At 40.7% G+C, this 22,383-nt stretch overlaps 1 protein-coding gene across 7 annotated transcripts in view; it reads left to right on the plus strand.

Annotated features, from left to right (window-relative positions):
• The first annotated feature begins 211 nt into the window (after window positions 1-211).
• Window positions 212-22,383, plus strand: part of LOC116325791 (girdin) — a 63,696-nt gene continuing 41,524 nt past the window's right edge. For all 7 annotated transcript variants that reach the window (XR_005615298.1, XM_031746805.2, XM_039621568.1 and 4 more), the window contains exons 1-3: window positions 212-839; window positions 936-1,036; window positions 11,158-11,266. Coding sequence is in view for 6 of the 7 variants with exons in the window: in XM_031746805.2 (XP_031602665.1) it covers window positions 777-839; window positions 936-1,036; window positions 11,158-11,266 (273 nt within the window). In the remaining variant the exon portion in view is untranslated. The remainder of the gene's footprint in view (window positions 840-935; window positions 1,037-11,157; window positions 11,267-22,383) is intronic.

A 22,383-nucleotide genomic window follows, 5' to 3' on the forward strand; every position in this document is an offset into this window, starting at 1 on the left:
ACTGCGCTAGATGACTAAGTGCTTTCTACGAAACATGACTAAGAGCATGAAGTAGTCTGAGCTGAAAGAGATGCTTTGATCAGTGCCCTACTTTTCTTGGGCTACAGAGGCGCTGAGGCGGAGGGAGATGCACGCGAGAGGCAGGGAGGGGGGCGGTCCTACGCGTCCTCGAGTCATCCTCCCAAGTCTTGCGCTCAGTGGTGTGCAGCATTTGAACAGAGGCAGACAGGGGAAGCAGAATGAGTGGCTAGACATGACCTTAGAATAAATATGAGGAGTAACCCGACGGTTTCAAACATCTGGATTTCCCTTTGTGTTGGATATTTAATTTAAAAGGACGTGTTGGAGGAATATCGCCTCTCACCGTTGGACTCTATCTACCAGTTCCTCAGCATAAAACCATACCTGGCGCAGGTCTCCTTAATCTTATTTGTAGATAGATAGCGAGCCCGGCTGGCGACACATTACAGAGTACCTTTATTTTAAAGCGCTTTAACAGAAAATGTGAATCCCTGCCTTCTCCGTGAGGGAGCCGAACCCCCGTCGTTGGCATCTGAAACAGCTGGCTTGTGTCTAGAAAATTGTGGATTAATGATTTTTTTTTTTTTTACCCCTTCTCCCAATGAACGTCGGACGTCTTTCAGTGGCCTGTAGCCACAATGAGCGTCGATTTAATTGAATTAACTACATGAGCGGTGTCTAAAGAAACGCGTTTCTCTCCGATTTCAAAAAGGGAAAAAATCCATATCTGCTGAAATAAACGGCGCCAGGAAAATATGGAAAACGAGGTGTTCACTCCGTTGCTGGAGCAGTTCATGCTCACACCTCTGGTCTGCTGGGTAAGCTCCCTAATTAGCTATTCAGATGTGTCTTGAGCTCGCTAATTAATCACCCCATGCTGTTCTTTTATTGATTATCTATTGTCCACTTTTCAGGTGAAGACGGTCGGACACTCGACGGTGACCGATGGCACCAAATTATCGGAATATATTGAATTAGTGGATGGCATTTACCTGAATGAGATAATGCTTGAGATGTAAGTAGTTTGCGGCACACATCCAGAAATATTACCCGTCACTGCATTAACAAGGGTTACTGGGTTAAACCTTAAACGTGTTATGTGCATATAGTACCCATTCTGTGTGGTTATATGTATGCATTTTGGTCAGTAAACGGGGTCTGTGGGTGTGGAGGAAGGTCGAAGTGGTACTCACCCTGGGGGTTTTTCGTGGGGTCATCCCCTCATGAGCAAATTAAGCAACTGCAGCCTCTGTCCGGCGCTTAAAATGAATGTAGGCTAAGCACAAAGGGACCTTGTATTGGGGTCAATGATGGGTCGCACTGTCAGAAATCTTTGCAGACAGTTATTGTCAGGGGTTCTTTAGAGCTCCGCAGATTGTCTGCAGGCATGTTTGCTGCAAAGATGCGTGCGTGTTTTCTTTTAAGTCACCCTACACTGTCATCTGCAGCCGACTGGAAGACACCCCGCCCCTGGAAGCTGCAGCCTCACGTTTCCTGCTGTGCTGTAGATTAAACTAGAAATAGTAGCCCTAAGAACACTCCTGTAGCAGCACAGAATCTGGATGTTGACTGCACTGCAATGCAGCAGGCCAACATTTGGTTTACATTCAGCTGAAAGGGAAGGACTGCTTATGTATTGGGAGTTCTGTTGATAGTGAGAAAGGTTGGATGTTTGATAAGGCAAAGGAATTTCATGTTCAGTTTGTCTCTTTCCAATCAGCTACTAATATATATATATATATATATAACATGACAGAATACCGCTTTTCGTTCCTTTGTCTGGCTCCTGGCTGGTACTTCCCGCTAGCAGGACAATTTTTCATATTTTCCGCTAATGCTACACTCCACACTGTCAGCATTTATCCCCCCGCCTGCCTGTCTAAGCACCATTCAACCCAGCCTGCTCCCACTGGAATTGATTTTCACCTCTCAAGAGATTATGTGTTGCACTTTCATGTGACAACTTCTTGCCACATCAGTAGCTCAGAGAAATGTATGGATATTCTAATCTGTCTTTCCATTGTTTTGTGTACAGATTTACGTTAGTAACAAGTGTGTAGTGTTTCGGAAGGATAAATGTGTGGCTGCATTGCATGAGGAGCTAATTAACCCCCCCACACGGTTTCCTCTCTTTGGATGGTTTCCTCTTCATCCTGTCCTTCCTTCTTATAATGTCCTCGACCTCTTGCAGTTCGGCCATCACTCTAAGCCGCCTATCTTGTGGTTTAAACTATCTCTTCCAGCTCTTTTTCCCATGCTTGTTTTCCTCCTCCAGGTTTTTTCTACATACTGATGTGTTCTCCAAATGGCAAGGCTGTCTCTCCTCTTCCACACATAGCTTCTTTAAAGTCTGCTATATTTTTAGTGCATTTTCCCCCTTATGGGACACACTATGGTGGAAAAAGAAACAGGAAGGATATGGGGGGAAGGGAAGGGTCAGAGGACCGAGGAAGGCAGAAAATGATTTGCCAAAAAGCCAGAGATGAAAAAACTTTGACATGACAGGAAAGATTTGCAAAAATAGAGTGTTTAAGACACAAAAGACAAATTCACATCCTGGTTTTCTGAGCCACAATAACAATTCCTCAGTTCTACATATTAACACAAAGGTGTGTGCCCAGGTAATTGGTAGGATTTCAGTCTGCAGTAAAATGGAAAGAGCCAGAAGGAAATTTCCTGTGGATAGTTGAGAGCTCTATGCTAAAATGAACTGTGACTGCCTTCGTGATCGCTTGACAGGATGCTGGGAATATTCAGTCACAGCCTGCTCAGTGTGTTTATGTTTGTGTGTGTCTGCATGCTTTCTGCAGGGCTTCTGTCTCTGTGTGGGAGTTTGTGTATCTGTGGCAGTTTTTTTTTTTTTTTTTTTTTTTTTTGTGTATTTGGTTTTGGACTGAGGCAGCTGTTGGTAGTCATCTTGTTCAGCCACCCTCCCACACAAAGGGCTACAGTATTGGTCAGATTTAGTGTTGGTAAGACTGCTCTTTGTCTGCCTCTCCTGCTTTACAGGCACTGCAGGATTAACTTAAGCTAACTGAAATATCATAAACTCAACTGTATATTACACCTCATGCTTGTAAACTTTGCAGCTGCTGCAGAGCCCTTTGAATAATAGCTATATCTTTTCTTTCATTGTCATCCTTTTGTAAATGTAACATGAGCTTATTCAGTATTAAAACCATAAATGTGGTTGAAAGTGGTGTGTGGTTATATTTCCTTCGGCTCAATCTCTCATTAAAAGTAGCTCAGAAACTTCTCCGAATACCTGTAGGTGATAATTAACAGGGACACTCCCACTAGAACACTCTTACTCACACATTTAGTTTTTTACTTTCCTCCTCTGTTCTGACAGCTTGAAACATATTGTAGTGAGTGTTATTGCTTTACTTGAAATTGATCCAGCTGCACTAAAAAGCTGTACTCTACTGGTGTTACCCTCCAGCCGCTGACTGCTGTTTACGTTAAAAACCAACAACAAAAAACCCCACTAGCGTTCAGCACAGTTAGCACTGCATTTAGAAGAGTCAATGAAATAACTACAAAACTTGCATAAATGAGTGGATGGAAGTCGGCATACTTTTATGTTAAAACAAAACATTAATAAATATGGTGTGATCACTTCACATGCATCCCTAATTACACACCTTTGTGGTATTTTATTGGCAACATCAGCTGTTGTAGAGCAAGCTTTAGTATTGCTGTGCGCATGTCTCTAGCACAAAGCAGGAGACATGGCAGACCGGCTGGCAGCAGTTGTCATGAGGACAGCATGGGAGAGCACAGAAAGAGCTGAGAGACCCCAGGATTATCTAACGGTTTGCTGACAGACACCCAGATGGCACCGTGTCCCCTCCCCCTGCCCTCGTGTGACTGACATTACCTAGCCAATTACATCGCCTCCATAGTGCTGTCGAACCAATTAGTTTTCCCGCCCAGCAAGAAAGCGCCAATTAAATTTTTGTCAGAGTGACAACTGTCCATTTGAATTCTTTGCTTTTTTGCCAAGTCTGTAGACTCGTGCTGGCTCCTTGGCCTGTTCGGTCAACTGGTCAGTCCGTCCTGTTACAGGCTGCAGTTACCTGATTTGAGTGAGACAGACAGTTGATGGAAATCAGGTGTGCAACATTTGTCATGTTGGATGTCAGTGCTTTTCCAGCATTGCAAAGCTGTGAGCACAACTTTAAACTAGAAAAGATGTTCAAAAAAACTGCTAATTTTACTGAAGTAGCTACAAGCGTAAAGTAGTAAAGCATATGTGAGAAATGGAAAGAATGTGGTTCCACGTGTTCTGTGGTCAGTTCTTCTGTTTATTATTCAGACAGATCAGTGCATGTCTGCAACTCTGTCTGAATGGGTGCACATATGGGAAGGAGAATGTGAGAAAATTGAGCGTAACTACCAGCTGTCCGAATTTTCATCTGCGCATTTCTTTCCCACCAAAAACTCTGAAGTGGAAAAACCATTAAGACAGTGAAAATAGATTAGTTAAAACAGAATAGATTGCCTTAATTGAAGCCTACAATTGGTAGATGCAGAGGATTCACCACGACTTCCACCATACCACGTCTTGCACTTTGGTTATACTGTTGTAACAGCCATTGAGGGCTGCTGTAGATAATCAACTTAAAATTACAATTTAAATGGATTGAAATTCCAGCATTGGCTGGTTTTTACTGTGTGAAGTCATATGTGCACCAATCTAATGCTTTACTTTAAACAAATCTCTGTTGCATGTTGGTACATGTCTTTTGCTTTTTGTCATATTTGTCTTTACAATTTTCACTCAGGAATCGCCCCCAGGTGTTATTGCACCTCTGCTCTTCTCTAGCTTTTTAGCAAACTGGAACAGCTAAGAAAAAAATACTACAAGTCATGCAATACTAGTAGGTCTCAGAGGGGTAAATATTTCAATAGGGTCACATCTTATTTTCTTTTTCTTCTGCTGTCTCTCTTCTTCATCATTTACCAACACCTACAGATCCTGCACTACAAGCTCTTAGCCTGTTTCTCCCATCTTTCCTCCTGCTGGCATCTTCATCTCTCCACTTCCTTTTCTGTCCACACGTCAACACTCCGTCTCTCTCTCACTCTCAATTCTCTCTCCTGTTTTCTTTTGAGCAGCACGTTGAAGCCTTTGTTAGCTTTCTCTGGGGCTAGTTACAGCAGACATAGTTGAGATTCCTGCTGGATTGGAGAGTGGAGGCAGACAAATGTGCTGCTGGGTTGTTAGACTGTTTGATTTTCCCCCTGCTCCTGGCTGGAGTGTGGGATCCATCCTTCAACATCAAAGTGTCCGCCTTGGATCTCAACTCTCATAATCATCATTGTGTCATTCTCTCTGTGCCCGGCGAGCAGGGGGATGTGTATCATTTCAGGAAGGAAACGGCAGCTGTGACCTTGGGAGGACAAAACTTTAACAAGGCTGTGTTAATATGAGGCACTCCAAACCTTAGAAACAAGGACGTTTAACCCCACAGGAATCATCGTAGAAATTTAAACGCATACAATTACCTGACTCTTAAAGTATAGTATTTAAGTTTGCTGCTGCATAGTATTTAGCATGACTATGAATAAATTGCTGCAATACTGAACTTTTGAATTCCACTACTGATGTGATTTGCCAGCATTTCAAATGTCCATTTTGGCAGCTTTATATCTGGTTTTTATTAAAGGTAGCTGTTAATTTGCTGGTGCTGCTATTTGCAATTAATGCAAACTCAACATTTCCTCCATCTGTTACTTATTTCTATCCCTTCAGCGGCTCAGGGGATATAATCCCTTCTGTTCAATGAAAGACTTATGGGGTGAAACATCTGCAGGAATTGTTGAGTTTCATTAACAGCAGCTTAACACTGAGAATTAACAGCAAAGTAAAATTAATCATCGAGCAGGTAAAAAATGTCTGTTCCAAAGAGTGACTCATAGCAGAATGATTGAAGTGTGATTTATGTTAGAGAGATTCATTCTCTATATTGACAGTGGATGTGTTTAAATGAGGTGCATTAATCTTATTTAAAAGTTTCTCTTTTGCAAATGTGTGTTTGCAAAAAAATATTTGTTATACTTTTTGACAGATAAATAAATAAGCCGTGTAAGTAGCCGTGTGTAGTCCTGCGGCAGAACTCCACCTTCACTATCGTCGACTTAAAGTAGTAACACTAGACCTTACTCTGCTTTGAGGCCTTGAGGAGCCAGTGCTTCACCTCCTACACATTCCAGTTTGAGCAGTTAGTCCTCCATTGTGCAGATCTACTGCAAGATAGAGGACTAACCTTGCAAGGACTATCCTCAGCACCTCCGATCCAGATTGGTAGGAATGAGTTCAGCTACAATCCTTGTGGGTACACGGAAGACAGGAAGAGGCCCTGTGGTAACAGAAAGACAGACAGAAAAGCAATGACTCCATGAAAAACCAGGACAAGGAAATGGGGCGATGAGAACTCTGTGTTTGAACATTAGTTTCCGTGAGAAAAGGTGACGAATGAGAGAAGAGGATGCAGTCCACATCAGTAAAGAGTGGTGGATGTTACTTTGTTCCCAGCATCTTGCACTCACAGTATTTTAATGGGGTAAAGTAATATAATCTGCATTGCAGCTCTAGTTAAAAATAACCTAATGGTGCAGTGACATATGATGCTCTAGGATCACTGTCTGATTCCTCACTAATTTGAGATTAATTGGATTTATAAGAGTATGTGTTACCTCCTGCCTGTGCTTACTGTACTTCAAAGCTTCTGTTTGGAAAGGCAGTGTAATGATACACTCCAAAAGATAAGTGCTGATTTCCTCATATTGTAGCTGACTTGTTAGTATGGATTATAGTTGATAACTTTCTTTGCTTTCATAATAAGTGTGAGGTGTTAATCAAGGTATCCTGTTCATTTACTATTCATTAATCAATTCTCAAATATTTGACCGATATTCCTACATGTCCACAAATACTGGAGTACTGTCCAACAGAATGATGTCTTGACTATACTCCATTGTGGACTTTGACAGCTGGAGACCCAACAAGCATGCAGTGATTCCTGTTATCCTCCTTGGAAATGCACTGCCTGGGGCGGATGCGTAGTCGGTGCATTGTAATGTAAATTCCCTGCGGACAAAAAACAGGCAGGCACCTGGGTGTGCACAGAATTTACGCCGCTCAGATTCAAGTGGATTCGTGTTTACTCACAGACAAGGAAAGTCGAGGCTTCAGATCACAGATATACAAGTGGTAAATATGAGCTTCCTCCAAAGGGTATTTGGACTCGGGAGGAGCTCAGTAATTTTGGAGTGTCTCAGAGTAGTACTTATACTCCCTCGCACTGAAAGTAGCCAGGGTAAACGGTAGAAAATAAAAGGGTATCATTTTCTATCAGCCTGTTGGTTAACAGTTCTACAAGCCATATAAGGTTTAGATCTGTGTCACTGGGTTGGTTGCATGGCCTCAGTGGTATTTGAACCAACTGGTTTAAAATTTTGACATTTTAAAGGCTTCTGCTGTTTCTTTGTGCTTCTGAGTGGTGGAAAAATCAGAGGGCGGTGTCAGACAGCCTTAATTCTTAACGCCGACCTGAAATTATCCTGAACCAAACCGTCAGCCTCAACACGGCTGCTAATAAGAGCTCATCCCCCAGATTTCTTTCACCGGCCTCCTGTGTATGTTTGTCTTCTCTCTCACATGGAGGCACAAACACACACCCTCCCGCTGTGTTTGGACAGTACAGCTCACAATCTCCATCTCCAGCACGTGGCCAAATGGGGCCTGGGCTTTGTGTGTGTGCATTTAGGTTGCTTTCTGTATTGGTGTGTGTACGGGCATGTGCTTGGCTGCCCATGTTGACTGTAATGTAGCCTGTCATATATAGGTTAACACTACTCTCTAACCTACCCAGCCAATCAAAGCTTGCAGATGGGAGGAGGAAGCCCAGTGGCCGCAGGCTCTGCGTAAGGCTGCAGTGCCTATCGACGGCAACCATGAACCGACTTATTGACTGGCCGTCTGGCTGACTAGTTGTCTGTGTTGCTGCCTCTTGAGCTGGCTTTGCCTGTTCATCCTTAATCTGTTTGTCTATTTAAAGTCTTAGGTTTATTGTATCAGCAGGAACAGGGAGGGGGAGGCAATAAGTTGGATTTTTTTTTTTTTTTTTTTTTAAACTGCTGTTAAGCCCCCGTATTTAGTCGCCTGCTGATCCACAGGGGTGTCAGCCTGTCCCAGACTTTTCAGAGATTGTGCAGGAGAAATGAGTAGTGGATTGCATGTTATTGTCATGAGATGGTGACTGCCATGTTGTCAGCTGAGCGTGATGATGATGATGGAATGCATGAATAGTAAAAACACTTTTTTTTTTTTTTCTTTTTTTCCTTCTCCTCCTTCTCAAAGTCTTTCTCACACACCTCGTTCGCCACATTACCCTCCTCGCACTGATAGGATTACAGCTTCCTCTGTGCTTTTTAATTAATGGGTTAAATAGACCCCCTACTATGGACCTCGAAAGGGGCTGTGTGTGCATGTGGAGGGGAGAGATGGCAAGGTCACGTGACTTCGTTTAGAACGGTATTAAAAAGAGCCCTGTGTCCTTTTGATTAGCATAAATGGTTGTGTGTGTGTGTGTATTTCAGGGTGGAGGCTGTTGAAAAGCCGAATTAACACATCCACACTGCAGCCATTTGAGAGAGACTTTTCATATAAAACCAAGACTTCTAAATAAATGCATAAATGGGTCTAAATTGATAACTGGAGTCTTTATATTACTGTGTATTAAGCACGTACACTTCGTTTTGTTTCTATTAGAGGTATATTTAATGGTGCTCAGTTCAAAGAGAATGTAACAGCGGTAAAACAAGAAAAGCATTTAACCAGTCTCCTATGAATGAATGTTCCTGAAGATAAATACAACCCTTGACATTCAGCATCTTCTCCTAAACAGGAAAAATAAATAAAAAATCTTGATTATGCCTTTGTAATCAAGTTATGAGCTGTGCAGATACAGACATTCCTTTGCTATTCTGGGGTGTTTCAGAAGCAGTCATGCACACACATGCATGACGACACATGTGCTGCACACTACATGCATGCATGCATACATTTGTAAGCAGTCAGGACCCTTCTCAGGCGCAAGGCAGCCATGTTGACCCTCATAAATAGGTCATGGAGCATACACACTGAGGTTTAAAGTGAGGTTTAAAAATTCAGAGCTATATCGTAGACTCCTCTGGCCTCACTTAGAATGTGAAATATTCAGTCTTTTTCTAATTTTACTATCTTGAACTTTTATAAGCATTAGTCATTAAGAAGGGTTGACAGAAAAACATGGCAGCACAGCTCAGGTTAGCATCAACAAACCACAACGTCTGGAACAACGTCTTTTGGACAGACGTAATGCACAGTACCATGTTTGGTAAAATCAAGAACAGCATATCAGAAGCACGGTAGTGGAGGGGTGATGATCTGGACTTGTTTTGCATCCACTGGTTCTGGCCAGCTTGCAGTGACTGACTTGACCATGAATTCCTCTGTTTACCAAGTATTCTAGAGTTAAATGTGAGGCCATGTGTCCCAAAACTAAATATTGGCCCAAATTGGGTCATGAAAAACATGACAGTGATCCCGAGTATACCAGCAAATGAGCTGTGCATAAAAGAGAGCCTGCAGGCCTCAGTTGAGTAAACTGAAGTAATGCTGTGAAGAAGAGCGAGCCAAAATTCCTTCACAAGAATGTGAGAGACTGATAAAGTTGTACAGAAAACAATTATTAAAGTTAAGGGTAAAAAAAAAAAAAAAAAAAAGTAAAGATGTCTCTGCGAACCATTGACTCATCGGGTGGACTTTTAGTGGAACTTTTAGTGGGATTACTGAAGGAAATGTTGCCAATCTAAAGCTACACTCATTCAGTAGAACAAATAAACTGTATGGAAAGTATTGGAGACAAATGTTACGGCAATATATAGATGCATATAGCATTAGCAAGTGTGAAATTAAAACTTTCTCTCTAGTTGCTCAAGGGCTGCCATTTTGTCATCGCCTCAGTTCTGTGACTCAAGGAAACTGGAATTTCCCTCAGGGGATGAGTAGATATCTCATTAAATACACAAGACTTGTGTAGTATTAATCTTTTTAACCTCTAACTAGCTGGTTGAACTTTTTTTTTCTCCCTCCAATCAGTGTTGTTTATCCTATCAAAGAACTTTACTGTTAAAACCTGGGAAATTATTAGCCATAAATGATGCAGACTCTGAACTTGACAGCAAGTTGGCATGTCAGGCTTTCCAAAGATGGGAAGATACAAGTTCCTAAGGATTTGTCTGACTAATTATCTTACCAGTAGACTTAATTGATTAATGTTTGTGATTAGGCTTGGTAACATTCACAGATGTGCAAATTGTTTGGATCGCTATCAGTTACTATGTGAAATGGTTCTGTGTGGATATGGAATGTTTGAGGCTCCTTAAAACGTGTTGACACCTGTGATAATATAAGTTGTCATGCATGCGCCGTTTAACATCCCTTAGGCAACACTCACCGAGGGCACACAGCCTCTTGACTCTGCAGGCAGTATGAAGGCAATGATCACAGTTAAATGTCACACAACTGCTGATATACGACGCCTCAGTATAGCCTAGTGGGTATCAAATGCTTTCTGACATTCACCAGTTCAAAGTAAAAAAATGTAATAAGTAAAAGGAAGCTCTTGTTTGTACATTTTCCCTGAAATTGATATAAAATTAACTTTGCTTTACTCCTCCCCCGCTCTGGTTGTCCACATCCCATCAACAGAGCCACTATGCCCCATCTGAGAGGCTTCCTCCCACAGTTTGAGAACCGCTGGTGTAGCCCAAATGTTTAAATACTTCAAGAGCTTTGAATTTTAGTACTTTCATTTGGACCCTAGAAACTGTCTGAAACTTTGGTGCCACCAATGTTTTATTGTGATTGCTTTTATTATGATTGTGGTTTCTTTTAACATGGTTATAGCACTTGGTTTATTTAAGCAAGGGTCTACTGTCACTCTATGGCTGATATACAGACCCATTCAATGACATAAAGCAATGATACAATGGCAATTCTTTGAAACAAAGAAATCTTCACCCGATATTTATCTTTGCTACAAACTTGGATTGTTGAATAACCCTATTCCATTTCTCCTACAGAAATCCCAAAGCCACAGTGCAGCGCACCAACAAGAAAGTGAACAATGACTCCACACTGCGCATCCAGAACCTTTCTATTCTCATCAGGCAGATTAAATCCTACTATCAGGTAAGATTTTACTACTTTGCTTTATCAAAAGTTAAAAGTAGCCACACTGAAGTGATTGTTAGGAGCTGTTTATTGCAGATATGTCATTAAAAAAAAGTGTGGATTTAGTGATAAGGGTCAACATCCCTTAAATTTAGCTCTTCATACATACCCCATGTTCCTTTATGCCTAAAGCAGGAGTTGGCTTTTACCACCTTTACCACTTGCAGTGGAAAATTGTATCAGTTAACGAAACGCGTCAAGTTTAGCTCAGCATACACACAGAATTAAATGGGTCCACACAAGCTCATGCCACATAAAGAGTTGGCTGTATAAACAGAGATGTATTTGCAGATGTGTATGTGAGTGATGTGGTATCAGCCTCCATCCAGATGTCAAAAGTGGCTCAGTAAATTTAAAGAGATGTCAGGAATGTAAAACAGTGATGTGGTTACTGCTCTATAGTGTCTGCTATATATTTTGTTTTTCTTTTTACATTTTTAACTTAAATCTGCTTGTGTACCATTTCCATCTTGAACAATTTTCTTAACTTTAGAGAGCTTCATCCGAAAGAGAGAAAAATAAGGCAGTTGTCCTGATATTGACTCATTCTGTGTAAATGTCCTAGAAAAATGAGGAAAGCTAACTTACTGCCTAAAAGATACTCTTATAAACTTTGGTCAGAGGTTTGAAGTTGATATAAGTACACCAAGTTACGCGTACTGAAGTAGATTACTGCTTAGCATGTTATCAGGTCTTTATACATTTCAGTTTCCGTTCATGGTTAATCTTTACTTGTGAATCTTTGCAGTTGATCATATCAGTAAATAAAGGCTCACAATTAGTAAATACTTTATCAAATACTGCAACACTATACTGTACCGCTGAGTTACTGTCTGCTGTTCGTCAAATACATTTCATTGCAATGTTGACCCTGTGCTAACTTGCATATGACAAATAAAACTCAAAAACTGAACTGAAAATGCATGTGGAGAACTGGTCACAAACAGTAAATCCCACTAATACTGTGAAATATTTGATATATTTGTGCATACTGTGTGAATGTGTGTGTGAATGTGTGTGTGAATGGGTGGATGACTGGATGTGTAAAGCGCTTTGGGGTCCTTAGGGACTAGTAAAGCGCTATACAAATACAGGCCATTTACCATTTACCATACTCACCCTGGATAATCTCTTGACTGCTTGCATATGTGGGACAACACATGGTTGATTTGTGTCAAACAACTTTGGTTTGCAGCCCACTTCCAAGTGCGGATGCCAGATATTTGAATCTGTAATCCTCCCCTATCTCTGTGGTAGTGTTCATTTTTTTTTCTGCTTATCAGTGCTCTGTATCTCACATATGATATAAAGTTGAGTTGGCCTAGAATGATATTTTCAGTTGAATTAATGCACGACATAAAACAGTCTGTACACTTTTTGATATTCTTTAACATATGTTGACACACTCGGTGTTTCCAAGAAATACTGGTGAGCATGACAGTCATGTATTTTTCTGTATCATGCAGTTTAAAACTTAAGGTGTTAAGATGAGGTAGGGTTACTTAATTTTTTTTTTTTTTTTTAAAGTGGATGTTCTTTAACTTGAGATAAATTCATGTATCTAAAAGGACAGAACACATTAATCAGCATTTCTGTGAAACTACCAGTGTCACCCAGTGTTCCTGTGGCAAGATGTTTTGAAAAATGTTTTGGTTTTATGTAATCTTGGGAAAACAGTTTTGTAATATAGGTTGATTTATTGCCCAACCTCAAATGCATAAGTTGCCCCATGGTAGGTTGCTGTTACAGTTGTGTAGTTTTTAGCGTGCTGTCCCACAGCATTCCTCAGTGTCTGCTCCGTGTTGTTTATAACGGTTATGCATGTGTGTTGGGAAACCTGCAAGGTTGACAAATTCGGAGAGAATATGATTCACACTGTTTCTGGAACTGTGTTTATGGTAATTAAGAGTTGTGTGGGCCAACATGCTGTTGCGACAGTGCAGTGAGTTCAGGAATGCTGATATAGCCAAGCAGTCAACCTGATAGACACAAATTCCCACACTACAGGTTTAGGATTGACTTGTATCCTCACGGGTTGTGAGTGAAGCTGGGCTTGTGTAAGAATTTGTCATTAAAACTGTCATTTCTAATTTCTGTTGTAAAGTCTGTTGTGCTGACTTTGACATTATAAGGCTGCAAAAGCTCCAGTGGGCATCTTCAAAATGACTTGCCAAATTATGTGCCATAGAATCAATGTTTGCCAGTTTGCTCTCAGGTTGATTAATGACTAGAAGAGTAAATGAATGATGAGATGACAGGAAGGGTTAATGACATTAACTGGAAGTGACAAAATCTATCCTGTATTTTTAACATCCTGGATTTGGGCTTCAATAACGCCCCCATCTTCCAGGAGGTAGATTAAAAATATATGTATTTAGTTGAGTGCATGCACAATATACAGATTTCTAGTTTACTTTACATTGCATTTGTAGTAAGGTTTGTCAATTGTCCAAGGTGTTCAGCACATGATGCAGCATGTGCTTCCTGCTTATTTATATAAATTTAAAAAAAAATCCTTTTCTGAAAAATGTAGCTTTTTGTGCACATTAAAGTACTGACCCTGCCGACTTGTGTGGGATAATTTGCCGCACTAATACGAGACAAATTTAGTTCAAGACCTTGCTAAACATAATGTAGGTAAACTGGTGTTGTTTTGGGTACATAGTACTGTGTAATCTGTGTGGTCGTTAGCTTTACGTGAACGTTGTAAGGCAACAATGCAACTCTTGTATGGCCATGGCGTTTGATTAATCATCCCTGTTTGTATGGGTGTTGTTCTTTTGACCTCCTAGTCACACCATTGTTCAGCCACTTGTGTCTGCAGCCTCAGACTCTGGGAGACCACCTACAGGCTTAAATCCCTCAAAGTTCCCTGCTGTCCTTGTTGTGTGTCTGACTGCCCCTATCACCTATTAGGGTTTTAACTGACAACGGAAGGGTTATGTGTAGGATGTAATTACCTATTTAAGTGAGCATTGTAGTCATTTTGATTTGTGTGGTTTTGGACATAAGATGTTATCTCTGTTTTTGTATGAAGTTGTCAACTTCTTTCTTTATGGTTTTAGTTCATTAGCAGCTTAAAAGAAATAAAACTAAAGTGTCTATGAGGCTGTGTGTATTGTATTTAATAAAACACGGTGAGTCTGAAGTAGTCAAGTCTGAATGAGATTAATTCTAGATTTGTTTAGATGAAAATGAGAAGCCTTTGGCACACTTTTTTGTTTTCTTTCAATCTCTAATAATAGCTAAACGGTTTATGTGTGCATGTGTTTTTTTCTGTGGGGAAGCACTTTGGATGTTAAATTAATCAGTGGGTTAAAGATTAAACAGTCATACCTGTTGAGCATGCTAGGTTTTTCTTCCCCTGCAGTGCTGTTTAGAAATTGAAAAGCACTTCATACCTATACTATATTTCCTGTTTATGCTCCTCAGCAGAGTTTCAGAGCCATCCAGCAAAAAATGTATCCATGTATAAATATTTATGATCATACTATATTTGCACACATGCACAGTTTGTGCACTAGGCCACAGTCTTCTGGAGCAATGAGGAGGAAAATGACTTTGATAAATGGCTTTGTTGTGGTCTCCATTTCCTCTTACTGGTTTCACATTTCCAGAGACACATGGAAGAAGATGGTACCTTTCAGGTCTTAGGCTAATGGTGTTAGCAGCTTTATATTTACTGTAGTACTCAGCACTTTGGGCGAGGATGCGGCATGCTTGGCTGCTTCCTATGATTCAATAAATTGATCTTGATCTTTGAGTCTGTGTAGTGGAGCACTGGAGGAACTCTGAGTAATTCAGCAACAAGAACTCAAGGCAGTTCAGAGAAGCTTTTTAAACAGACATGCTGGTGACTGTGCTGTCGTCTTTATAAGCAGCACAGTTCATGTCCGGGAGGAAGGAGGAGGGAAGGACTTTATTTGGTCAGTCAGCAAGGGTTCAAATTTAATAATCTCCTCGTGTCAAGAGAAATGCAGTTATTAACTTTTTGATGGCAGGCAGTTGTATACCTGGGATTTTCCTTTGTCCCTTTCCTCACCCCTTTGCCTCTAGGAGATGTAATCCTAGGAGCGTGTGTGTAGAAGCTGCGAGAAGTGAGCAGGCAAACAAGAAATTCAGTAATAACGGTTTTCATTTCAAAGTATCCCTCTCTTGGGCTGTGTTTGAGTATAAGGGTTGTCTTTCAATGTCGTGTCATATTTGTGTGAGTCTTTGTCTCTGTTATTGTTCTGGTAAAGTAGATTCTGTAGGAGGAGGTTGACGTCTAGACGCGCTTCAGGCTTTGATTTTAGAATCTGGTGAACATATCAAGGTTGAGCAGCTGTGTGTGTGTGTGTGTGTGTGTGTGCGCGCGCTTTTGCATGTGAATTTAATGTTGTGAAGAAGCAGACGTGATGATTGCAACAGCACACTTTTTTTCAAAGTAAGCAAGGGGTGGAAATTTTCATTCTAGTAATTATTACATTGCTTTTGAGTAGAATATCAACTTTCCTGGTACAGAGTCCACTGACTTTTCCATTGCACTGATGGTCAGTCCAAATATAGGCCAGGCCTCTTTTTAATTTAGTGGCCTTGGTTTGGCATTCTTAAGTGGGATGTAATATGGAGCCTTCAGCTGAACTGAAGTCTTTGTGCATTTACTGGCTTTTCTCAAAGCTAAGTGAATCCCTTTGTCCTGGTTTATGAAAATCTGGCTCAGACACCATGTGGTGTCATTCATAGTTGAACGCAATCATTCAAACTGATGGAAGGGATTATAATTTTTTTTCCCTCCAGTTAGGAAAGTATGGACTTTTGTAGTTTTTCATTAAAATTTATAAATGCCACAGAAATTATTAAGACTTGCATTGATTTACTTTTAGTGCACAGCAACATTTTGCTTCTATCCTTCAACTTTTAGACGTTACATTTGAAAATAAGAGTGTTTTTGTCCCCTGTTTGCCTCTGCTTTGGTTTGGGGTGTGGTTTAAAGGCTGGGAGCTCTGTTTTGACTCTTTAAAGAGTAACAGAGGACACCATTGATGCAGAGTGTGCCTGGCCCCAAAGCTCTGCAAGGTTTTTTTGCAGACTAATTCACGATAAGTTATCTGGCCTTCGTTGCATGTTTAACGGTGATCTGTAAGCTAAAGATCAGTTGAGGATATTTTCATGCTCCTGGCAGCAGCAGTTTTACAGTCCTTTCAAACCCTTTATGTCACATTTTCTCTTCACTTTCTCTCTGTTTCAAAAGAGCATTTGGTGTTTGAATTTGTAATACAGGCTTCAGATGTTTAATCCATCAGCTAAACCTGAGAAAGCATAAGGGTGAAACCTTTGAAATTGTGTGGCTGGCTTGACTTCAGCCACACAAAGTCACTTGACTTTTTTTTTTTTTTCTTTTTTCCCAAGCTGAGGTAACATGCTTGTGAAATACTCCAGACTTCACCAGACTTTCCACACACTTCATGCATTATCAGATTTTACAGCATTGGTTCAACCCTGGTAGAAATTGGGCTTATTTAGTAGTTGCTTCATTTAGGAGGCTGGCGTCTTTTCTTGATGATATATAACCTCACAAAAATACTCTTTTACCAGTTCAGAGCAAGCTTGAAAAACAAATAGGATACACACTCACAATCACAGATCGATAGATAATGTTTCCATCTTTCTTGTTGTAGCTTTTGCCTTGAGATACTGATTATGTTTTATTGCTTTCTGCTAGAAATTGTACTGTATTTGTATATTTTCACCAAGTATGAACTTACTCACACAGTCCTTTCAGCATCAGTCATGAGCAAATCAGTTTATTAGGGCATGTGCTTGTAGCTGCAGGCTAAATGTGCTTTGTCATGCAGACTCACATGCTGGCTATTCTGAATAAGTCCTGTTGATTATGTTAGTTTAATAGCTCAGTTTTTGAACTCTTACATAGGTAGCAGTCAGTCACACATCACTCTAGGGATGTATAATAAGGTTTGGAGTTGATTCATATTGATCTGTCTGGCTCAAATCATGAAATAAACCATCATTCCTTTTTGTCTGTCCCCAAAACAATAACTTTGTTAAAGCAAGAAAATTGAAGAGTCTCAAAAACTGCCAGCTGCCAGACAGCATGATTAAGTCGCTAATCAGATTACCTGACCATACAAATAAGAACTTAAAAGCTTGATTTATATCCTTCACTGAATCCCTTGGAGGTTACACTGTAATGGATAGTGTTGATGTTTATATTTCTCTGCAGTCACGCGCAACACTGAGGTGGTTATATTAGCTTTGGAGCTAATAAATATTGAAAAATGCTCATACTTACATTGAAAAAGGGAAGAAGAATTCAGAACAATTTGTCTATAGAGGTTGTCAGAGTTAGGAAAATGAGAAAAGATGTGAATAGAGGAATATGGAGGAATAGGAGGAAGGGGGCAGTCATTGTCTTATGGCTCAGCACACTGGAGTAAAAATAAAATGGCAATGATCACAAGCTGATGGCACAGGTTGCCTGGTGGGAATCAAGTGATCTGCAGATAGTTGTGGTCTTAGACTGCAGTCATGCTCGGATAGATTAGCAATAGTTTGCAAAACATTGTCATCTCATTTATAAATGCAGACAGTGTGAATCAGTCTTTACCAATGAGCACAACTCTTCTGCATAGTGTTTCTTTTCACAGAAAAGTGGTTGCTAGTTGGTTGGATTCTGGTTATTTTACTATATCAAAACACTGTTGATAAACACAGATTGCAGATTGCAGACCTGGTTCCTGTCTTCAAAACAACGGTTTCAAAAGCAAAATAACTGTACATTACACATGGCTCCCAACTGTCAAATTGAAGCTGGCAGTTGTTGTGAGTTTGCAAAACCTCAGTATTATTACTTTTCTGAGAAAAAGTGCAGAGGTCAACATAAATCCCAGGGGCCAGAATTGGCCTGGCAAAGACTTAATCCTGCCTTCTGAATAGCTTTTTAAAATATAAGGGAAGGCATACATTTTTGGACTTTGAACTTTGAAGTAAAATTATACACCAAAGTAGATGGGTAACAAAAAAACAATAAATAACAGAAAAGTTCCTGCCATTCACTGACTACAGTAGAAATGTAAGTTTTATAAATATGGGACATACTGAGCAGTAAGCTTCCAGAAATTGTGCCAGAAACTGTTTTTTAGCTTGAGGAATATTCAAAAAGGAGAAAGTTTGAACTTCTGATTTTCTGGTTTCACATTCATGTTAATAGTTTTCTGAGTAATGTCAAACATGCACTTTCTTTATCTGAGACAAAGAAATAGTGTAGTGAATGTCATCCAGGTGTCACTTTTTGCCACTGGCTTTCTGGTTGGCTGCTTACTGTAAACAAACCCATATTTTGAGATGCACGAGTCACCGATCACACCAAATAATCACAGCCTTGAGTGGGAACTGAGCGTTGGGTTGCCAACATGACATCCTCTGCGTGCACATAGGTGTGCAAGTGTTTGTGTTTGTGCTTGTGGATGTGCCTAGTAAGATAAAGCATAACAGGAATTTGTAGCAGTTAAATGTAGAGACAGTTCCTGTATGCTAAAAGGGAGATATTTATAGATGATGTTGTTTTTAAGGGGAAGCTAAGCGCTAGGTTCTTCTTTTTCTATTACTGAACTAAGGCATGTCTGTTATGTCTCTGCTGGACTTACTGAAGATAAGAGTGACATTTTATTGGAAGTATCATTGAACAGTTGCACTTTTCTGAAACGCAAATGCGGAAGAAGCCCAATACTGGTACACTATGTCTTTGAAATCTCCAAAAATTCAGTTTTCAGCAACACATTTACACAACCACTCATGTTTACTGCTCCAAAACTGTTTAGCACATTACAGAATTGACAACAGAAACGACCAAGCTTAATTTGAATGACGCATCAAAGAGAGCAATAGTTGCTACAAACGACATCTGTGGCATCAGACAAAGTTTTCCAGTCAGTGTAAAGCACAGCCCTAGGGATGACTGGATAGTGGGTGGTGGGGCAGGGCTTCCCCAGCCCACCTGCCAACACCTTTGAGACGAGCAGCAGGATCAACCCGTTCACTCGTTCTGCCTCGGGGCTCTCTTGTTAAAAGCACTCTAGCTGATGGATACCAGCGATGAACAAAGGAACTGGGCACTAATGGTGCGTTTGCCTCCTCCTCTTCATGTAAATGATGATCTGTCCATCTGGCTATCAGTGGACCCTGACTGCTGCTCTTTTCATGGTAGTTTTTATTGCCAAGAGCAACTGTTGATCTTTATTTTTTTCCTAAAATTCAGTTGTTTTTGCATGTAACCACTTTTTCTGTAAGGCTCCACTGACAATAGTAGTACAGAAATATTAATAAAGTGTTCATTAAAAAAAATACTTCTCAAACCTTTTTGTGGATTTTTACTCCGTTTGGAAAACTGTCAGTTCAGATTTTAATTTATAATTTTAGTTACTTGTTAGTTTCTCTGTGAGACCATCAAAGTTTATTTTTGTTCTCCTCTTAAAATATTACTTTGACCAATAAGCTCACAGAATTATGTTGGCTTGCCCCTTGTTCTACAGGGTCCAAACCCCTTAAATGTACCTACAGCTCTCTTAGGCCTCTTACAGACATGAGATATGAAACATTGCTGACTTTATTCAGACGTGGCCAAAACGGTGAAGAGTGAGCCATGGTACATGAGATGTAATTCATGCAGCTATTTTATTATTATTAAAACTTGTGTGTTGAAAGTAACTTGTCTTCCTTTCTTTCTGTATCTACCTCCCCCCCGGCTAACTCATTCATCTCTCACACACGGTGACAGCAGCAGAGATAAACTATGAATAAACTGGCCTAAGCATAAATGACTGCAAAATGCATTAGTCGGGACTTTTATCATACCTTGATGGATGGATGTGACTTTCCTGTTTGTCTTGGGAATTTTAGCTCCAGCTTTATCTCATGCGGTCTTCCCTGGTCGACAGCCGTGAGACCGTTACTGTTTAAATTTTTACCACCAGGTCAACTTATCAAGAAAAGCAGTGTTATACTATAACATTGCTAATGACGCACAGTTACATTTGCCTGTCTGCAGATGATTTAAGATAGAAGGCTTGATGGTTTCCAGAGTCCCATCAATAGTTTGACTTGCTACAGAGAAACTTCACCTACTCCCCAAAAGCGACTGTAGGGTAAAGCCTGATTTAGACTTCTGTGGGTAGTCTTTGCAGAGCCTATGACGCAGCCTATGTACGGTCCCTATGTAGGTGCCTCCATTTCATTTGACCCTTCATGTATAATCCTGTAGTTGGAGCATTCTCCATCCAGGAATTTGCTGACATTTCTGAGTCCTTATGTGAATGCTATGAATATTGTTTAATTTTATTGAGTCGATTATTGCTATTCTCTCACTGATAAATTCAAAAACTGCTGCAAAAAAGTAGCCACCTCACTGAAGGAATCAGCGGTACTGAATAGGCTAATCGCACACTCACTGATGTAACTACCTGACATGTAGTTGCACTTCTGGGGAGGTCTACATTAGGTTGCACCAAAGGTTACAGCAGAGGGGTTCAGAGGACTTGGCAGTTACTATGTAGCTATCGTATAGATGGCCCACTGAAGCATAAATGCCCAGTAACAGTGTGATATGCATACATACCCAGGACTACTGCTGTAATGAGTTTTAAGTGACCATGGTGATCATTTAGACTTAAAGAGGACACCATAATATGTCATTGGATTAATTCAAATGAGTCCATGTGTAAAAATGGCTTTACCACATTGAACAACAGGAAAAGCTTTTCCTGCATTGATTTGGTCAGTGGGGATGTCGCGTGATCTGGCGTTTAAAGTGCTTGGTGTGTGTGCGATAGATATGAGAGAAAGCGGAAGCATGGTCCTTCCCATTGTTGGTGGTTGTAACCTTTTCAAGTTCATAATCTCTGCAGTTACGGACTTCTCAGCAGGAGAGAAGTGTGTGTGTGTGTGTGTGTGCGTGTGCGTGTGCGTGTGCGTGTGCGTGTGCGTGTGCGTGTGCGTGTGCGTGTGCGTGTGCGTGTACGCCTGCTCCTGAACATTTACTGTACCACGTGCTTTAGACTCTTGAGCATGGGGAAAATACATCCATCTCCTCATTTCTATGGTAACACTCCACTCTGCAGAATGGGTGTGATTCAAGCTTTCAGGGCTCAGGCAGCATGTGTACAAGCACACACACATACTCGTACGCACACACACTGCACAATTAGTCCCCTGTTGAAGCTCTGCCGGTAGCGGAACTTGTGCTTGGGTGGAGAGATGGAAGGTGTGAGTGTTGAGAGGGCTACCTTAACAAAGAGCAGCCCTGTATGACCAAAGCACAGCTAGCTTATGACCTCTCTATGGACAACACTGAACACACAACAAACTTGCACACATACTGTAATGTGTATTGTCGCATGGCTTTTGCAGCTCGAGGTGCAAATCTCATTTGCAAGGTGTTATCTCCATTCTCAGCACATGTACATTCACTGACCTTGAGCTTTAGACAATAGAGAAGTCTGCAGATCTCAAAATTGTCTGTCTCACAATTTTCTTAATGTATTCTATTGTACATGCTTTGGGTGTAGCTTAGGTTTCAATTGAGGATGTTTTTGCTTCACCTATCAGAGGAAATGGCTCAATAATACAAGGGGAAGGAGGAAGTATTTGCACTTTTTGTTCACACATACTACATAATGACAACTGTGTGTTCAGAGAGAACATGCTGGGGGAGTATATTCCAAGGTTTGGGTGGATGCATGGGGGGGGGAGGGTGTAGATAAGCTTCCACTTAACCTGTACCTCATTTTAGCAACCTGTCTAAATGTCTCTGTAGGATGCAAGAGCAGCCAGTGTTGAGGAGCTGTGGATCCTGATGGAATCAATAATACAGCAATATAGTGTCAGGATAGGGGGATGGTGGGGTAAAGAAAGATGAGAAAAGAGGAGGAGGAGGAGCCCAGCACTGCGTGCCTGGAGTGAAAAGTGATGGAATCAAAGCTGTAGCTCTTTCTTTCATTTCTCCGTCTTTGCCATTTTCTGCATCCTCTCCTCATTTTTTTCTTCCCTTCCTCATCACACATGCCTCCTCAATGTCTGAA

This window comes from Oreochromis aureus, linkage group 13 (assembly GCF_013358895.1).
Source record: "Oreochromis aureus strain Israel breed Guangdong linkage group 13, ZZ_aureus, whole genome shotgun sequence".
NCBI lineage: Eukaryota > Metazoa > Chordata > Actinopteri > Cichliformes > Cichlidae > Oreochromis > Oreochromis aureus.